Below are 19,371 nucleotides of genomic sequence, written 5' to 3'. Positions count from 1 at the left end.
TGAGAAGGCCTAGTAGAACATGGTGAGAGAATCTGGGGGTCATGGTCAAAATCCAGGGTCTGGGTTAACTGATCAGTATTTAATTTGGAATGTGACCAGTTCTCTACTTCTCCCTAGGGTACAAACATTGCTGCTGGGAAAGCCATGGGAGTGGTGGTGGCAACTGGAGTCAACACTGAAATTGGCAAAATCAGGGATGAAATGGTTGCAACAGAACAGGAGAGAACACCCCTTCAGCAGAAACTGGATGAGTTTGGGGAACAGCTTTCCAAAGTCATTTCCCTTATTTGCATTGCAGTCTGGATCATAAATATTGGGCACTTTAATGACCCAGTTCACGGTGGCTCCTGGATCAGAGGTGCTATCTACTACTTTAAGATTGCAGTGGCCCTGGCTGTTGCAGCCATCCCTGAAGGTCTGCCTGCTGTCATCACCACCTGCCTGGCTCTTGGAACTCGAAGAATGGCAAAGAAGAATGCCATTGTCCGAAGCCTCCCTTCTGTGGAAACTCTTGGTTGTACTTCTGTTATCTGCTCAGACAAGACTGGCACACTTACAACAAACCAGATGTCAGTCTGCAGGGTAAGGGTGTCCTTTAAGACTCTTTCCTATAATGGTTCTGTGCTCATCCTGACAATATACCTCATGCCATCAGAACCTTTGCTTTCTGATTTCTACCATTCTGTGGGTTGTGTGGAAGGTCTAAGCCCAATCTGTAAATACTTGGGAGGAAATGAAACTGTCTTTTGAAATATGGGATGTCTAAGTAGCTGCTAACTTTTATGGAGATAATGGAGACTTCTTGATTTCCCATCCTCTGCCTCTTGGCATCTGAATATTAACAGATATATAGAGGAAGCTATTAGTTAACCTCCTACCTGAAGTCCTAATGGCTGTTTCCGTAAAACATTAAATAAAGCATGCTTTCTTCCTGAGCAGTAAATAATTGTTTTATGACTTGCTTCATTTCGTAGGCATATCCTTCCTTTCTTATATTGTTTGATCATCATTCAGGGTAAGATAAGAAACCATTTAAACATGCCCTTATTGAAAAAATAAGAGCTGAAGAAATAAAACAACTTGGTATGAGTATTTTGCTAAAGGTACAAATGACCCATACAAATGTAGACTGTATGCATGTTAAAAGTTTTTATTGGGCTAACTAATAAGCAGGAAATCTGTAAAATTGGCTGTAAGAAGGAAATTAAGAAAGTAAACAAAATATTATGGATTGGTAGGCTTGATTGCAGAATTGGTTAGTGTTATAGGGAAGTTATAGTTATAGTGTTATAGTGTTATAGGATACAAATCTGCACCTGAATGGACTTGTTACATAATGCCTTTGTATGACATTGAAAGGTAAGAGTTGTCCTCTTGACCTTATCTCTTGAGTTTAAGAAACATATATACATGGGCTTGTGTATGTATGTGTGTGTTTAACATCAAGCCCTATGAATGTTTATCTTGCCAATTTTGAATTCCTTGTGAATTTTAGATATGGTCCCACCCCCCAACTCCCAATATTGAGAGGTCCAAACCCAGGTTTAGAATTGATGGTCAGATTCTTAAAGAGCTTCCGAGTTTTCCTTGGTTCTCTCTGGGGCGGTAGATTGGTGTGGTTAGTTCATTTTTCTTAGAACTGAAAGGTTGGAGAATTAGTCAGAAGCTAGTTTTGTTATACTAATTGTTTGAGACAAAGAAATGGAAATTGTATTTACAATTTAGTTTCCCCCAAATAAATTTAGCCCTAAAGTTTTAATTCCTCAGAATAGTTGTTACATCCATGAAAGAAACTAATGTATATGAATTTATTTGAACTAATGTAATGAAATTGTTTTCAGTTTCCTAGTTTATTGTTGTTACTGTTGTTGCTCTTATCTTCTTTTATTCTTCCTCAGATTATTTTTTATTTACAGTAGAGGGAAAGGGCTGTCTTTTCTGAGTTGTGTTCTGCCTCCCAGCAGAAACCTGATGTAGAATTTGTATTCTGCACAACATTTGCAGAGGTGTTATGTAACTACCCTTGACTTAAGACAATTCCACCCTGCAGATCCAAAATGGTTTACTTGGTCACAGTCTGAATTCCCAAGCACATTTCTAAAGTTAGGTGGTGTGGATTAGAATTTTGAGTGTCTTCTAGAATATATTAAACTCTGTTATAAATTCAAGGAATTTCACTTCCCTCCACCAATACACCCTACAGCTCCGTCCCTAACCCCTTTTTATTTTATTTATTTATTGGGGGGGTGGTACCAGGGATTGATCTCAGGGGCACTCAACCACTGAGCCACATCCCCAGGCCATTTTGTATTTTATTTAGAGACAGGGTCTTACCTAGCACCTTGCTTTTGCTGAGGCTTGCTTTGAACTCAGATCCTCCTGCCTCAGCCTCCCGAACTACTGGAATTACAGGCTTGAACTACTGGAATTACAGGCTTGAGTCACCGAGCCCGCCCTATCCCTTTTAAAAAAAAAAAAAAATTGAGACAGGGTCTTACTAACTTGCTTTAAGTACCTGAGGCTGGCCTTGAACTTGGATCCTCCTGCCTTAGCCTTCTGAGTTGTTGGTATTGCAGGCATGCCAGGTGGAATTTCAAATGGAGTATCATTAAGAAATAACATGAGGGCTGGGGATATATCAGTTGGTAGAGTGCTTGCCTTGCATGCACGAGGCCTTGGGTTCCATCCCCAGCACCATAAAAAGGAAAAAAACAATAGCAGCAGCAAAAAAAACCATGGTATGTAGTAATGATGCCCCATTGTTTTGATTTCTATTTAGTGCAGTTAATTTGTTTTCATATGTGACATTATTTAAATGTTTGACAGTCCTGCTCGAGAAAGTAGAAAACTAAGGCTGAGAAGTTAAGTGACAGTCTGAGAGTGACCCAACTTTTATAATAAAAGGCAAAGTTGAATTTTCTTGTAGGAAAAATGGGTTAATTAAACCTGGCCCACTTAGTAATTGGGTTTATAAAATGCCAAATATCATTGGGGAAAACAATTTTTTTAATAGAGTTGGGGGTTGATGCTGTTAAAGTATTTTTGACAAACTTTGTTTATTACATGATCTGTGTGTTCGAAAAAATATGGCAGGAGCTGGGACAGAATGCTATGCCTGACCTTGGTTATAAATCTTTTTGACAGAGTAGTTATAAACTCGTGACAAATTATTTGAACTAGAATCTTTGCTCTAGAGTTATCACTGTTTTGAATTCCATTTTATGTGTGGATTTTTTTAAAAATTTTATTTTTAAATCACCTTGTGGTGTCTTTTTTACTCGTAGCTTTTTAGTTCCGTTTCAGTGATGTTTTATTTCTGAGTCTGCCTTTGGAATTTAAAAGTATCTGCTGTATAAGAAGTAAATCTTGTGGGACAAAATAAGTTATTTTAAAAATTAGCTGATTTTTTTTCTCATTAAATGTGGATCTTCTTTCTTTCTTAGTTCTGGGGATTGAACCCACGGGTGTTTTCCACAAAGCTACATCCCCAATCCTTTTTATTTTAAGACAGAGTTTAGGGCTGGGGATATAGCTCAGTTGATAGAATGCTTGCTTTGCATGCACAAGGTCCTAGGTTCAATCCCCAAGCACCACTTAAAAAAAAAAAAAGTCAGGGATTAACTAAGCCTTAAACTTGAAATCCTTCTTTCTCAATCTCTTGTGTCACTAGGAATACAGCTCAGAAAAACCAATCTTTTTTCTTTTTTGTATAGTTGAGATGTGTTTTTGTTTCTTTGGAATTTGTGGGAGTTTTTTTTTTAGAAAGGTTTATGGTTTCAGTTTGTAATGAAACTACAAGTCTAAATCTTATTCTTGTAAATTGGGCTTCTGAATTATATTTTGGAAGCAAACCAAGAAAAAATTTTATGTAAGAAAGTAGCTCACATCACTGATTCCTCCATAATATTAAGAATTTTCGGGGCTGGGGATGTGGCTCAAGCGGTAGCGCGCTCGCCTAGCATGCGTGCAGCCCGGGTTCGATCCTCAGCAGCACCACATACCAACAAAGATGTTGTGTCCGCCGAGAACTAAGAAAAAATAAATAAATGTTAAAATTCTCTCTCTCTCTCTCTCTGTCCCCCTCTCTCTCTCACTCTCTCTTAAAAAAAAAAAAAAAAAAAGAATTTTCTGGCCCTTGGGTGGAGCTCTGTTGTGCAGCACTTGCCTAGTATGCATGCTGAGCATTGGGGGAACAGGGGAGGGGAGCAGTACTTTGCTTGAACCAGCCTCCATCTGTATTGTCAAGAGGACACAGTTCATTCAGCCCTGTTGGCTCCTTACTGTATACATCTAGTTATATACCTTCATAGAAAATGAGCTATTACCATAATAAAGTGAGTGGGAAGGTACATAGAAGTACTTTGTCTTATTTTACTCAGGGAATGTTTATGCAACTCTTGAAATGTGAGTTTATTCTTTCTAAGCTTTCATGCTTTGCTCTAAATACAGACTACCTAATATTACTTTTATCAGATCAGGCTGTAACAACTTTCTCAGCCAGTTGAAATTTGGAATTCTGAGCATTCTAAAGAAAAACCCAAGTCAGTAGAATTGACCTTTTGCTGACCCATAGTCTTTATCTTAGGTTTTTGTCTGTCGTCTGTATCTGTTACCACTGCTGCAAATTAATGATTTAGCATCTCATTGATGCTGTTTCTCACACTGGTAGGTGAAAGTGGGATGGGATGAATGAGGTAGGTTAAAATTATTAAATGAGAAGGTTTTGGTTTGTTTGTTTTTGCATTGAACTGCCAAAGATCAATTTTTTTATTTGTTTTTCAGTTTTAGTTGGACATAATACTTTTATTTATTTATTTTTATGTGGTGCTGAGGGTTGAACACAGGGCCTCGCACTTGCTAGGTGAGCACCCTACATCTGAGTATCTGAGCCAAAACCCCAGCCCCCAAAGATCTTTTTTTTTTTTTAGTTGGACACAATACCTTTATTTCACTCATTTTTTATGTGGTGCTGAGGATCGAACCCACGGTCTCATGCATGCAACACGAGCGCTCTACTGCTGAGCCACATCCCAGCTCCCCAAAGATCAATTTTTTAAGCAGGACTTTTTGTATCTGTTAAATAATGTTATGTTTTTTACCCCTATAGATGTTCATTCTGGACAGAGTTGAAGGTGATAGTTGTTCACTCAATGAGTTTACCATAACCGGATCAACATATGCACCCATTGGAGAAGTGTGAGTGACCCATCCTGCTTTTCACATACAGGATCTGTTTGGCACTGTGGTGTTTGTGTTGGTTTGCTAAGATAGGGCTTGGGGGATAACTCAGTGGTAGAGCACTTGCCTGGCATGTACTAGGCTGAGTTCAATCCCCAGCACCACAAAAAATAAACAAAAAACTGAGGTGGCATTCTGAATGTGGTGTAAGGCAGTGTTCCAAAAAACAAAATATATCACATTTGGTGAAAGACAAAAGTTATAAGCCAGTCATCTTTTTCATCTTTATTTAGCTCCCTTTAAAAGCTCAAAATTTCAAGTGGGGTTTTTATTCTTCATTGATACCAGTGGTGGAGTTTAATTGATAAAGAATTTCTTTTACTGATTTCCCATTAACAGAGATACAGAGATGCATTCTTTTGGGGTGAGGGTAATATTGGGGATTAAACCCAGGAATGCTTTGCCGCTGAGCCACATCCACAGTTTCACTTTTTATATTGAGACATAGTCTCACTAAGTTGCTGTGACTGGCTTTGAACTTGTTATCTTCCTGCCTCAGCCTCCTGAGTTACTAGGATTACAGGCCTGTGCCCAGCTTCAACATCACATTTCAAAGAGCCATCAAATTCTTTTGAATGCATTCAAGTCTGTGGTCTCAGAAATTCTATTTTCATTATTAATTTTGGGGAGAGGTATCAGCAGAGATGACACTGATCCAACAATGTTTTCTTGTTTGTTAGGCATAAAGATGATAAACCAGTGAAATGTCATCAATATGATGGTCTGGTAGAATTAGCAACAATTTGTGCTCTTTGTAATGACTCTGCTTTGGATTATAATGAGGTAAGAATCTTAGTGAGAAACTAGAACCTGGAGTTTCCTTATGGGTGGCTTTATTTATTTCCCCTTTCCATTCAAGAGCCTGTTTGTCAGGCATGACCAGCCAAAAAAAAGCTGAGCATCTTTTCCTAGAGTCTTATGATTGAGTATTGCAGTTCCTTGACTAAGAATTGTGGTGTGTGTGATGATCTTGGCTGTTGACACTAGTTACTGTAAATGAATAAAACCCAGGTTAGAAAGAATTTTTCCTGAGAGCCTCGTGTATTGATTTTGCTTAAGATAGATAAACATATGTCCTTGATTTAGCCAACAGAAAAACTTTTTTATCATATAGTAAGGTAAATCCTTTGCTTTTTATCTCCATCAGAGACAAATGTTTGCTGTTCAGAATAATAAGCAATGGCCTGAAATTATAAATACTATTTGAAAACTCTGAATACCGTGACTAGTGGTTTCATATATTTAAAGGAAATGAAAAGACTAATTACTACAATAAGATAATGTGTACCTATACTTCAAATGTGTTTTTAAATATCTGGGTCTAGAGCAAGGTAAAAACAGCCTTTAGAGTAATGATGCAAGGGAAGACATGTGCTATGAAAAAATACGAAAGAGAAATTTACCTGTTTGCTGCTTCTCCCTTTTCACTTTCTGTGTTCTTAATCATTACAGGCAAAAGGTGTGTACGAAAAAGTTGGAGAAGCTACAGAGACTGCTCTCACTTGCCTGGTAGAGAAGATGAATGTATTTGATACTGAATTGAAGGGTCTTTCTAAAATAGAACGTGCAAATGCCTGCAACTCGGTTAGTATTTGGCCATCAGTTGTACCATATGTACTTAGTTCATTCGCTCTCTTGAACAACTCATTATACCTTCTTTCTTCAAATATGCAACTTTTCTGTCCCTATGTTTGATCAGGTAAAACAATTTTGTTATCTATTGGACCAAGAAAATAAAAGCAATCAATAGATAACCAGGGGCAATCTTCTGTGTTCATGAGATGCCTTCTCCCAGGATGCTGTGAATGGGCTGTCTTTGCTTCCAGCAAAAGCCTCCTACCATCTCTCTTGTTTCAGTATCCAGCTCTTAGGTGATCATCTTTAGCAAGGGGGAAATAATAGAATGTTTTTTATCTTAGAACTTTCCTTTAACCTTATTTTCCCATCAGCATCCCACTTTCTTTTCTTACACAGTAGAACTTCTTGAGGAAGAGCTGTTTTTATGTACTAATTCTGTGTCATTCTGTTTTCTTGAGTCCACTTTAAACAAGCTCTTGTCTCTACTAGCACATAAACATCTAGCTGGATGTACTGGGAGGCTGAGGCAGGAAGATCACAGGTTTTGAGGTCAGCCTAGGCAAATTTAGGGAGACCCTGTCTCAAAAAATAAAAAGGGCTGGGGATGTAGCTCAGTGGTAAAATGGCCCCAGGTTCAATCCCCGCTGTTTCCCTACCACCCCACCCCACATCGGTATCGTGAAAAAAAAAAAAAAAAAGACAACTGTCATTTACCTATGATCTTATGCTAAATCCAGTGGTTACATTATTTATGTAAAGCACATGAAGCAAGGATTTGTGTAAGTGTGAAGTGAAACAGAAGTCTACAGTAGCTCAGGAGACTGAGGCAGCTGGAATGTGAGTTCAAAACCAGCCTCAGCAAAAGCAAGCCGCTAAGCAACTTAGCAAGACCCTGTCTCTAAAATATGAAATAGGGCTGGGGGTATGGCTCAGTGGTTGAGTTGCCCCTGAGTTCAATCCTCGGTAACAGCAGCCTGGCCGCCCCCCCCCCCCAAAAAAAAAAAGTTTACAATAAGAATTGAAGGTTTTAATGCAATTATCTTACTGATCAGTTTAATAATAAGCAAATGGAAATAACAGTAGTAATGCAAGAGATTTGAACAATAGTAGATGTTACCAAATCTGTATTTCTGTTATGCTGCTTTTTACTTGTGCTTCTCAAATGCACGTGGATCATTCACCCGAGTAGATGGTACTGCTGGTCCATAGAATGAAGCAAGACTCAGCAAATTCCCAAGGAATGGGTCAAAAAAGAAAAGCCATAGTGGAAATTAGAGGTGATTTTATTGTTATCAGTACAGGGGATTGAACCCAGAGACATTGTACTACTGAGCTACATTCTTGGCCCATTTTGTTTTTAATTTTGAGACAGTTTCTCTCTGAGTTTCACTGGCTGGCCTTGAGGTTGAAATCCTCTTTTGTTAGTCTCCTGAGAAGCTGGATTGCAATTGTGTGCCACCAACCCACCTAAAATCTAGGTAGAATGTTTTGAATTAAATATCCATAACACCATTCTAAAGCATTGTTCAAGGGAAATTTATTAAATATGTAGATTAGAAAAGAAATATTAAAAATCAATGATAAAAACTTTTTAAAACATTTTTTAATACCTCAACCTTATTTATTTATTTATTTATTTTTATGTGGTGCTGAGGATCGAACCCAGTGTCTCTCACGCACCAGGCGAGCACTCTACGACTGAGCTACAACCCTAGCCCCTAAAAATCTTCTAAAGAAAGTAAAAGTATCTAGCACTGAGCTACCACTGGGACTACAGCTCAGTGGTAGAGCACTTGTCTTGCACGTGTGAGGCACTGGGTTCGATTCTCAGTACCACATATAAATAAGTGAATAAAATAAAGGTTCATCAACAACTAGAAAATACATATTAAAAATACTCTATTTATCTACAACTAGGGGAAAAAAAAGTAAAATAATAAAGTAAAAAATCAGTTGTGGGAGCTGAGCATGGTGATGCATGCCTGTAATCTCAGCAACTCAGGATGTTGAGCCAAGAGGATCCCAAATTTGAGGCTAGCCTCAGAGCTTAGAGGGACCCTGTCTCAAAATAAAAATAGGGTAGCGATGGAGCTCAGTCTCTAGTCCAAAAAAAGAAAGCAACCAGTTAACAGGGCTAGGATATAGCTTAGTTTGGTAGATAATGTACTTTCAGATTATACAAGGCCCTGGTTCAATCCTCAGCACCCAAAAAAAGTGAATTATTAACTTCATCAATAAGTTTATTAGAGGTTGGGATGCGGGTCAGTGGAAGGGTGCTCCCAGGTTCAGTCCTCAACACTGATGGGGGAATTCAACAGAAGAAATTCACCCAGCCCTTCAGGGACACAACTTCTTAAGTGGACACAAGAAAATTTCAGTAATGGTTTAAAAGAAGCTGTAATTTAAAATCTGCCTCCACAATAAACACAGTGTGCCCAATTCTGTTAAACATTTAAGGAAGGGCTGGGTCATGGCTCATTGATAGAGTGCTTGCACTAGGTTCAATTCTCAGCACCACATACAAATAAATAAAAAATATAAAGGTCCATCAACAACTTAAAATACATTTAAGGGGCTGGGACTGTAGTTCAGCGGTAAAGCGCTTGCCTTGCATATGTGGGGCACTAGGTTTGATCCTCAGCACCACATAAAAATACTATGTGTTTATCTACAACTACATAAATATTTTTTAAAAAATAAAAATACATTTAAGGAAGAAATAATACAAGTTTTACATAGACTTCAATAAGGGGAAGGGAAAAAATATTTATTGACTCACTTGATGATGTCAGCATAATTCTGTTATCAGAGGTCTGTTGGAGTGGTAGAGAACATGGGCGTTCTTGAGTGGTGAACAAAGGAGTGGCCTCCCAGGTCCTGTCCTTCTGTCTTCAAGCAGGCCTCATTCAGCCAGCATTATCATGGCCAAGGCCAGTAGCAAGGATAGAGACCTACAGTGACTGGAACTGAGCCTCATAAGGGTCCTAGTCAGGAGCTGCTGCCCCAGGGTGCCATGCTAATCTCTTCTGTTATAGTATTGTTCTTAATTTTCTGTGGTCTCACAAATTTAGTGAGGCTATACTTGAGTAAAAACAGTCTGCAGTGGCTACCAGCACTGGGATCTCCTCAGCCCCAAACTGGTCATTCTGCATGTCACTGCTCAGACCAAGATCCAGAAGGGACTAGATGTAAAGGACAATCCCCTTCTGTCCCGTCCTGACTAATGTGATGAATAACTGCTTGGATGAGAGTCAGCGTATAGACAAGCTGCAGTAGTAATGGAAGCTGTGCTGATGGGTTGAGAACACCATGTTGTGTGGTGGTAGAGCAGCAGCATGAGGCCAAGAGCAAGCTGAGGAGACTGAGGAATGGCAATGGCAGAAGCCAGGGGGTGTGTATCAGAGAAGGGAGAGCCTCCAGCAGGAATAGCAGAAACTTCAGGATAGAAGTCAGGCCCAGTTGCATTTGGTTCCCATCCCAGTAAGCCAACGCCCAGTTCCAGGCTGTACTGCAGCTGTTTCTGAGAGGCCAGTTGCTTAGGTAGCAGAGCTGTGGTTAACCCCACATTGCTCCCTGTACCAGTGTGGAAACCAGCTACCTGCTTTCCAAACCCTACACAGGCATGAGATAGATCCTCCTTTGGGTCCTCTAGCTCAATGGCCAGCAAAGAACTAGTCTTGTGTAACCGCTGCCTTCTGCCTGCAGTTAGATTTCTGTGTAATCGGGCTCTGCTAGAAGTTTCTCTTTTGGGGACAAACAAGATCTCACTATGTTGCCCAGACTAATCTTTAACTCTTGAGCTCAAGTGGCCTTTTGAATAGTTGGGATTATAGGTGTATACCACCTTGCCTAGTCAGGTACACCTCTCCTAGATGTCAGGCTTGTCATCACCAGGTGGCTGGCTGCTTATTGGTACTTGAGACCTTTGTAGAACTTTGGTCTGTAGGGTTCCCTGTAAAATTTGGAGAAATTGGGATAGGAGATAGTTACCAGAGAGAGGTAAAAAGCCTGCCTGCCTGCTTTCTTTTCTTTCTTTCTTTTCTTTCTTTAGAAAGCAAGCTGTATAAAGGAAAGACTCGCTTCTACTAAATGGTCAGTTATGGGTACATTTATTAAGCTTTTGTAAGTCACCCTTTTATTTCTAGCAAACCAGATCAATCAAAATGCAGTGTGTTAGGGAAGACTAGGGCAACACCACCCTGAGGGATCCACCTGTTCTCCAAGGATCTCACAGAAGTATATCAGTGACCACATAGAGTCTGAGGCATTGAAGAACAGTCTGACCCCCTGCAGGCAGGTGACACAGCCTGCCTGCCTGGTGGCCTCCCACCCCAGCACCAGTTTTTCCTTTGCATCATTTTGCTGCCTCCCCAGAATTAAGCTGTCTCTGCTGAAGTGTAGTGTCTGTCTCAGTTGGCAAGTACTTGAGTGACAAATATCCTCATAGCTGTGAAAGCCTGGGGCAGCTCTGTAGCATCCTTTCTCTGCTTGTGTGGCTGGTGTGAAACTGGGACTGTCCAATCTCAGACTGCAGTTAAAACCACTGCTTGGCAGCTGGTAAGCAAGCAGGCAGGTCCTTTCAAAGCCAGACATGAGAGTGGTATTGCTACGACTATCAGAGGCCACCCAAAAACTTGGCTTTATATGCAGGTTTACAGCTATTTGACTCTAGACCCCTCACTATACCTGCTCAGTAAGGAGAAGCAAGTGGCACCATGGAACTGAAAAGTGGTACCTTAGCCACCAGGGTGACCGGCACAAGTACAAACAGGACTGCCCCTTTAATCATCTGCCAGGTGGAACAGCTTGGCAAAGGGACCTCGGTGCTGCTCACTTGCTGCAAAGTCCTCACGTTCCCCTTCCCAACTCAGAGAAGAGCCTGTCAAGACCAAGGCCAGCTGTTTGCCCTCTTGGCTAGGACTGCCACCCTTGACCAGCTCCACAGTGCAATAATTCACTTTGGTCTTTATTTCTCTACCAGGACCTTTTCCTTGTGTGGATCCACCACTTGCTCAGAGTCACGGCATGTTTCTAGAGCCATTGTTGATATACATGCTTAAAGCACACAACATACGCAGGATTCAGTGCTTACACCTTTCCCTTTGCCACTTATGGCAGCTCAATGGCTGGTAGGGTGATCTTGACACTCCTAGCCCAGGGAGGCTAGCTCAACACTCTGGTCGTAGGGCAGCTTCCTAGATGAGATGCTGAGGTTCTTGGGGATTTCCATAATTAATAATTGTGTATCTGATAGGGGGGAAAGCCATATAATTTATCATATAACCAAAAAATGGTGAAAGGCCATAATCTCCTTGGATTAAAAAAAAAAAACACTTGATAAATTTTTGTCTCTCATCAGTTCAGTTGGGCATGTCTTCAGGAGTGGGGTGTTTAGGCAGAGCCTGTGCTGGTGTGCTCAGTGGCAAGAGAGCCACTGAGGATCTCTATTCAGGCTGTCGTAGATTACGCAACAGACGAGAAAAAAATCAGAAAAAAAAACAGAAATATGTATTTGCAGCTAAGAGTGTAGAGCTCAAGGTCCTCAGGCCTGTCTAAAGCTGACCAGTTGGCATTGTGGCTTCCTCCCTCCTTAAAACAATACTCTACTTGGCCCTCAGGACTCCAGGCTCCTCCCTCCCACCGGCTCTGGCTGTCGTCCATGTCCCACCAGGAGTAGGAGGCCCCACATCTGGTCTTCGGCTCTCTCTGGTCCTATAAGTTTAAATACTATCAATGTGCTAAAGTCTCATTGTGGCTGCCAGCTGCCTAACGCTATTTAGAAAACATAAAGCTAACAATAGTTTGTTGAGGTGCCACAGCATTGCCATCGCTGCAGAGCATGGTGGGCAGACCTGCCTCTGCCTCCAGTGCATTGCCTCTAGTCATGTCATTGCACAAAAGATTCTGCAGGGACTCCGGTCTATGAGCTGTCTCCATCAGTCCTTCCTTATGTTGCAGCTGCACTGGCCCTCAGAACACACCAGGCTGCATGTTGTCTAATGGAGCTTCGACCTTGCCACCACCTGGCTTACACTGGGACTTTTTTTGGGTTTACTGCCGTTGCCGCCTTCTACAACTTCTAGACACAATTTTCTATCCCCTTCTCTGTCTTAATTTTTTTTTTCAGCATAGCACTAGAATTTAAAATTAAAATTTACTACCTCCAAGACTAGGGGGCAGGGTTAAATCTATTCAGTGTCATTCCCTGGCATTTTGTCGAGTGACACGTGGAAGCTGTGCAGAGATGGTCATCATCAGCAGTCTCTGTTCTCCTTATAGGTCATTAAACAGCTGATGAAAAAGGAATTCACTCTCGAGTTTTCACGCGATAGGAAATCAATGTCAGTTTATTGTACACCAAACAAACCAAGCCGGACATCCATGAGCAAGATGTTTGTGAAGGCAAGTATAAAGGTTGTAGTTGATGTATTCTTTTCAGAGTAGAGATCCTGGAGAGCCAGCAAGTGAAACTGTTGATGTAAATCTGTTAACATCTCCAGGGTGCTCCTGAAGGTGTCATTGACAGGTGCACCCACATTCGAGTTGGGAGTACGAAGGTTCCTATGACTCCTGGAGTCAAACAGAAGATCATGTCTGTCATTCGGGAGTGGGGAAGTGGCAGCGACACTCTACGGTGCCTGGCCCTGGCCACTCATGACAACCCTCTGCGAAGAGAAGAGATGCACTTGGAGGACTCTGCCAACTTCATTAAGTATGAGGTAGCTGATGGTCTCCTCCCACACCTGCAGGGCATGTGTCCAGACTCTGCTGTTTCCGGTAGGAGGTTGGGTGATCTCACCAGGGACAGGGTGTGGCGGTTGGTTTTTCCACAGGCCACACACAGTCACCCTTAATGATTTAAGTTGTTGCTCTGAAGATAGGTAGTTAGCAATTAAGTAAAAGTCTGTTGCTTTCAAGGTGGAATAATCAAGATGAGCTTAAATAAGCTTATAAATTTACTTTTTAAATTCACATAAACTTTAAAAAACATTAATGGGGGATTGTTTTAAAATAATTCATTACATATTGAAAGTTGAGGGAATTTTTTCCACTTTTCTCCTCAGACTGGAATACTCTATCAGAAAAGAGACATCCTAAACCTCTGAATAGAAGGAACAAGCTTTGGTACTATGGGCCACCGAAGTGGCCAGTCTCAAAATGCTCTTATCAGTATGTTTTTTCCCCATTTCAGAATATTTTTATAAGAGTTTAAAGAATGATTTAGTAACAAGGGTGTTTAGTGACTTTTTTTCCCCCTCTTTCTCTCATAAGAAAATAACGGGCTAGGGATATAGCTCAGTGGTAGTTAGTTCAGCCTGTGGGCAACACAAGTCCTGTTTTAATTCATTGTGGCTCTCTTGTTTCAGACCAATCTGACCTTTGTGGGCTGCGTGGGCATGCTAGATCCTCCCAGAATTGAAGTGGCCTCCTCTGTGAAGCTGTGCCGGCAAGCAGGAATCCGTGTTATCATGATCACAGGGGACAACAAGGGCACTGCTGTGGCCATCTGTCGCCGCATCGGCATCTTTGGCCAGGATGAGGATGTGACAGCAAAGGCTTTTACAGGCCGCGAGTTTGATGAACTCAGCCCCCCAGCCCAAAGAGACGCCTGCTTGAACGCCCGCTGCTTTGCTAGAGTGGAGCCTTCCCACAAGTCCAAAATCGTGGAGTTTCTTCAGTCCTTCGATGAAATTACAGCCATGGTGAGTGAGTATGCATGGAACAAGTCCTGCAGATCCTGATTTTGATCATTAAAATTTTAGTCCCAGCTCCCTAATGTGGAATTTCTTTTGTTCTAATCTCCAGGCAATTTCTCTGAAATGCTAGCAGTTCATCAGTAGTTGGCAAGTTGTAAAATCCTAGAGTATTTAAGACCCAGGAAGGCCTTTTAAACCAGAGGGACTGTTTGGTGATATCGTTGTCTTAGTTAAGGGTCCACAGTGTTTGCATCTTGCTGGGTGTAATGGCATAGTGCATGTGATCCCAGTGAAGTAGGAGGATCCAAGTTCAAGGCCAATCTCTAGCAACTTAATGAGGCCCAAAGCAACTTAATAAGACCCTATCTCAAAATAGAAAGGGCTGGGAATATAGCTCAGTGGTGTCTCTGGGTTCAATCCCTAGTACCAAAAAAAAGATGCATCTTATCAACTCAAACATGGTTTTTGGGGGGATATAATGGACCAGTGGTCTGTCACCCAGTATTGGATAACCCCACTGTAAATTAGCTTTGCTAATGACTATGCTTTCCATTTTGTTTTGTTTTTGAGATGCTGGGGATTGAACCCAGGGTCGTACACATGCTAGGCAAATGCACTGCTGCTGACATACCACTCCATCCCTTGCTGGCCTGGAACTTGCCATCCTCCAACCTTAAGCCTCCCAAGTAGTTGAGATTATAGGCCTCTGCCACTATGTCAGACTTATGACTTCATTTTCTAAAAACAGTAATTTTGGTTTTGAAATGATCTCTTCCCTTCCCAATAGGTAACTACTATTTTGAAATTGGAATTTAGTAAAAGTATGAAAAGCAGACATGGGAATGAGAAAATATATATATATACATCTATATCTATATATTAATCTATAGAGTATTCAGTGTTTTTGCATGTCTTTGAATTTTATGAGAAATCTGCACTTTTTCTTGAATTTTACCCATGTGGATTCATCTTGACTACCATATAAGTTGTATTTTTGGTTTTGGTATAAATTTCAAGTTCCCTTTGTTTCATTTCTCTGTGAGGTCTCTGGTAAAGTTTTCGACACCAGCTTATGTAGAGGAATTCTACAATTTTTCACTTAGAGACCCACTGATGTCCCTTTTACCTGATCAGTGAGCCTTTGCCCTGAGGTATGAATGTCACACAGCAGGTGTCCCAACCAACCATGGGTTTCCCTTTCAGACTGGCGATGGTGTGAATGATGCTCCTGCTCTAAAGAAAGCTGAGATTGGCATTGCCATGGGCTCTGGCACTGCAGTGGCTAAAACTGCCTCTGAAATGGTCCTGGCGGATGACAACTTCTCTACCATCGTCGCTGCTGTGGAAGAGGGACGGGCCATCTACAACAACATGAAGCAGTTCATTCGCTACCTCATCTCCTCGAATGTAGGGGAAGTCGTCTGGTGGGTCCCGACAGTACTGCTGAGCTCTTTTATCCACTGTAAAGTTCATGAGGAGCAGTTCTCCCAGCGTGCTGTGTGCACGGTGGCTGCTTTGGTCTTTGTGCCCGAATTGGGGGCAGGAGGAAGAGACACAGACCCCTTAACCAGATAAAGTTCTTTTTTCTCTAAAAGTTACCTTTAATACAAAATTGGGGTGTCATTGATGTTCTGTGATTGCCTAAGTTTATTGCAGGTGATCTTTGTTGCTGTCTATTGTGGGTTGCATGGAGGAGGTGAGGGGTGATGGTGCTATTTAAAGTTCCCCAAAGTCACTGAGGTCTTTGTCTTCTCTTTCTTGGGGACAGTATTTTCCTGACAGCAGCCCTTGGGTTTCCTGAGGCTTTAATTCCTGTCCAACTGCTCTGGGTCAACCTGGTGACCGATGGCTTGCCTGCTACTGCACTAGGGTTCAACCCTCCTGACCTGGACATCATGAATAAACCACCCCGGAACCCAAAGGAGCCACTTATCAGTGGGTGGCTGTTTTTCCGTTACCTGGCTATTGGCTGTGAGTATAGTTTTTATATTGATTTTTAAACAAAATGTTTATGGGTCAATGTTTTGTAAATTTATCCCTTTAGAGCATCTGTTTCCTATTTCCATATTAGGATAGCAAAAAATGAAGGGTGTCCTCTTTCAGTTCGTAGATAATTAGCACCAAGGGATGAAACTGAATTCCCACTTCCATAAGAAAGAGAAAAGGGATGACTACGCATCACCAACTCCTGGTGCAGGCAAGGCTATTGTATATAACATCTCTCTGTAGAACTCATGTTCCTGACCAGGGCTTCGTCCTCTTCCCCAGGTCATAGGTTAGGAAAGTAAGGCCCAGAAAAATGAGGCCACTTCCTTAAGATCCCACGGGAGCTAGGTGCAGTAATCCTCGCAACTCAGGAGCCTGAGGCAGGAGGATCCTGAGTTCAAAGCCAGCCTCAGCAAAAGTGAGGCGCTAAGCAACTCAGTGAGACCCTGACTTTAAATAAGATAAGGGCTGGGGATGTGGCTCAGTGGTCGAGTGCCCCTGAGTTCAATCCCTGGTACCAAAAAGCAAAAAACAAAACCTCACAGCAAGGTATTTAGTTTTAATGACACATTCAAAATTCAAAAAGCACATGGGCCTAAGGAGGAAGGATTCTCAGCCATTCAGTTCTTCCAGCCTTAACAGTTTGTCACGGACTGTGTTCTTTTCCATAGACTCCAGCAGATGAGCAGTCCCCTTTGCTTTATAAAAATGACAGTATGCTGTACTTGCCTGCATGGGGGACTTTGCTTTGCCCTCTTCCCATCTGGAGCACCTGCATTTTTTTTTTTTATTGGGGGGGGCAGTTCAGGGATTGAACTTAAAGACAGGGACACTCAAACACAGAGCACATCCTCAGCCCTAGTTTTATTTAATTTAAAGACAGGGTATCACTGAGTTGGTTAGTGCCTCACTTTTTTGTTGATACTGGCTTTGAACTCATGATCCTCCTGCTTCAGCCTCCTGAGCCTCTGAGATTACAGGTGTGCACCACTGTGCCTAGCTGCATCTTTCTTGTATCCAGCTGCCTTAGTGCTCCATGTGATTCTTGGGTTATGCATATGTGCACTTGTGATTTTTGGTGGATCTTACCATGAGGTTCACCTAAAGTCTGTTCTGTTGCTTCCTTGAAATGAACTCCCTGAATTCAGAGGTACCAAGAGAATGCCCCAGAGTGTGCTGGGGTCTGCTCTTCTGAGAGAGTTCCCGTGGAAAGGTTCTGCTAGGCCTTTAATGGGACAAATAAGTCATGTACTACACAGCATCAGATTGCCCAGAAGTTAGAGTTTGACCTGGTCCCCCAGAGCTGTGGCTTTATGTAGACGACGTGCCTGCAGACTTAAAGCACACACTCGGGCTGGGGATGTGGCTCAAGCGGTAGCGCGCTCACCTGGCATGCGTGCGACCCGGGTTCGATCCTCAGCACCACATACCAACAAAGATGTTGTGTCCGCCGAGAACTAAAAAATAAATGTTGGAAATTCTCTCTCTCTCTCTCCTCTCTCCTCTCACTCTAAGACAATGTCTTTAAAAAAAAAAAATTAAAGCACACACTCTTGAGAAGGTGCACTGAGTGTGGAGGTTGGAGAGCTTAGTGAGGACCTTTCCCCAAATATTCTGGAGGGAACATTGCGTAGCTCTTCTGTACAGTAAACACCATGTCCTTCCTGAACCCTGTGGTCCAGCTGCTCTGGCTGCTGGCTGCAAGCAGTTTAGAGGAGCGGCAAGAGCTCAGTATCCACGTGTATCCATGTCTTTGACTGCCGTTCTCTTGGGGATTGGCCCATGCAGCATCACCTGCAGCGAGTAGAGCAGGCTGCGGCCTGGGTACCAGCATCCTGTGTGTTCCCAGGTTACGTCGGCGCTGCTACCGTGGGTGCTGCTGCCTGGTGGTTCATCGCTGCTGATGGTGGTCCAAGAGTGTCCTTCTACCAGCTGGTATTTGGTCCCCTTTCTTTGTGTACCTACCATGTGAGGCGGTGTGGGCCCTTGGTCTTTCTCTGATTTGCGTGTGTGTTGAATCATCCTAAGGCTCAAAAGCAAGCGTTTATATTTGAGATGATTCTGAGGGACCAGGGCTTCTCTGGGAGATGGGTGAACCCCTTGGCTGTTCTGGCCTTGGCGTGGGATTGGTACCTGGACTTTATTTAGAGAGATTTGGCTGCTGGATTTTGTGGGGGGTGGGGGTGGGTGATGTGTGCTGGGGATCAAACCCAGGGCCTTGGCATGCGAGGCAAACACTTACCAACTGAGCTACATCCCCTGCCCAGCTGATTGGAATTTGATTGGATTTTTGCAGAGTCATTTCCTCCAGTGTAAGGAGGACAACCCAGACTTTGAAGGAGTGGATTGTGCAATCTTTGAGTCCCCGTACCCAATGACAATGGCGCTGTCTGTTCTAGTAACCATAGAGATGTGTAATGCTCTCAACAGGTTAGTATTTGTAGTAGCAGAAGTGAGAGCTCTGACCACCAGAGCACTAGGGCTTCTGTCATGGTCGATGGAGGGTCATAGGAAAGTTCTCCCTTCCCACAGAGAAGAGAACAAGCAGCACTGGTTTTAAAAGCCTAAGCTGTTGTCACCTCCAGGAAGTAGTGGGAGTGCTCAGCCACATGTTTCAGAGCTCTTCTTTAAAAGAAACAGGAGGCCAGAAATAGCATCAGGACATGAATGCCAGCACCCACGGGGGGAGCGCTCGCTCTTCAGCATTAAGGCAAATGGTATCATCCAATTAGCCAGTGCCAAAAATGGAAATTTCTAAATAGCCCAAGAGTCCAGGGCAGTGAAAGACGGCTGTGAGCCTGCAGAGATAGGATCTGCTGTCCTGAAGCCTAGGTATAAAATTGGCAGTTTGTCCTATATCTGAATGTTGTCT

The 19,371-nt window shown here is 42.3% G+C and overlaps 1 protein-coding gene across 2 annotated transcripts in view; it reads left to right on the top strand.

Annotated features, from left to right (window-relative positions):
- Positions 1–19,371, top strand: part of Atp2a2 (ATPase sarcoplasmic/endoplasmic reticulum Ca2+ transporting 2) — a 56,991-nt gene that overhangs the window by 32,674 nt on the left and 4,946 nt on the right. For both annotated transcript variants that reach the window (XR_013434819.1, XM_040289490.2), the window contains exons 8-18: positions 118–582; positions 5,108–5,196; positions 5,919–6,021; positions 6,691–6,822; positions 13,096–13,218; positions 13,317–13,535; positions 14,184–14,519; positions 15,717–15,937; positions 16,282–16,484; positions 18,349–18,434; positions 18,796–18,929. Coding sequence is in view for 1 of the 2 variants with exons in the window: in XM_040289490.2 (XP_040145424.1) it covers positions 118–582; positions 5,108–5,196; positions 5,919–6,021; positions 6,691–6,822; positions 13,096–13,218; positions 13,317–13,535; positions 14,184–14,519; positions 15,717–15,937; positions 16,282–16,484; positions 18,349–18,434; positions 18,796–18,929 (2,111 nt within the window). In the remaining variant the exon portion in view is untranslated. The remainder of the gene's footprint in view (positions 1–117; positions 583–5,107; positions 5,197–5,918; positions 6,022–6,690; positions 6,823–13,095; positions 13,219–13,316; positions 13,536–14,183; positions 14,520–15,716; positions 15,938–16,281; positions 16,485–18,348; positions 18,435–18,795; positions 18,930–19,371) is intronic.

Source organism: Ictidomys tridecemlineatus, chromosome 2 (assembly GCF_052094955.1).
Source record: "Ictidomys tridecemlineatus isolate mIctTri1 chromosome 2, mIctTri1.hap1, whole genome shotgun sequence".
NCBI lineage: Eukaryota > Metazoa > Chordata > Mammalia > Rodentia > Sciuridae > Ictidomys > Ictidomys tridecemlineatus.
Note: the sequence above shows the minus strand (reverse complement) of the source record. Positions and strands in the feature narration are given on the sequence as shown.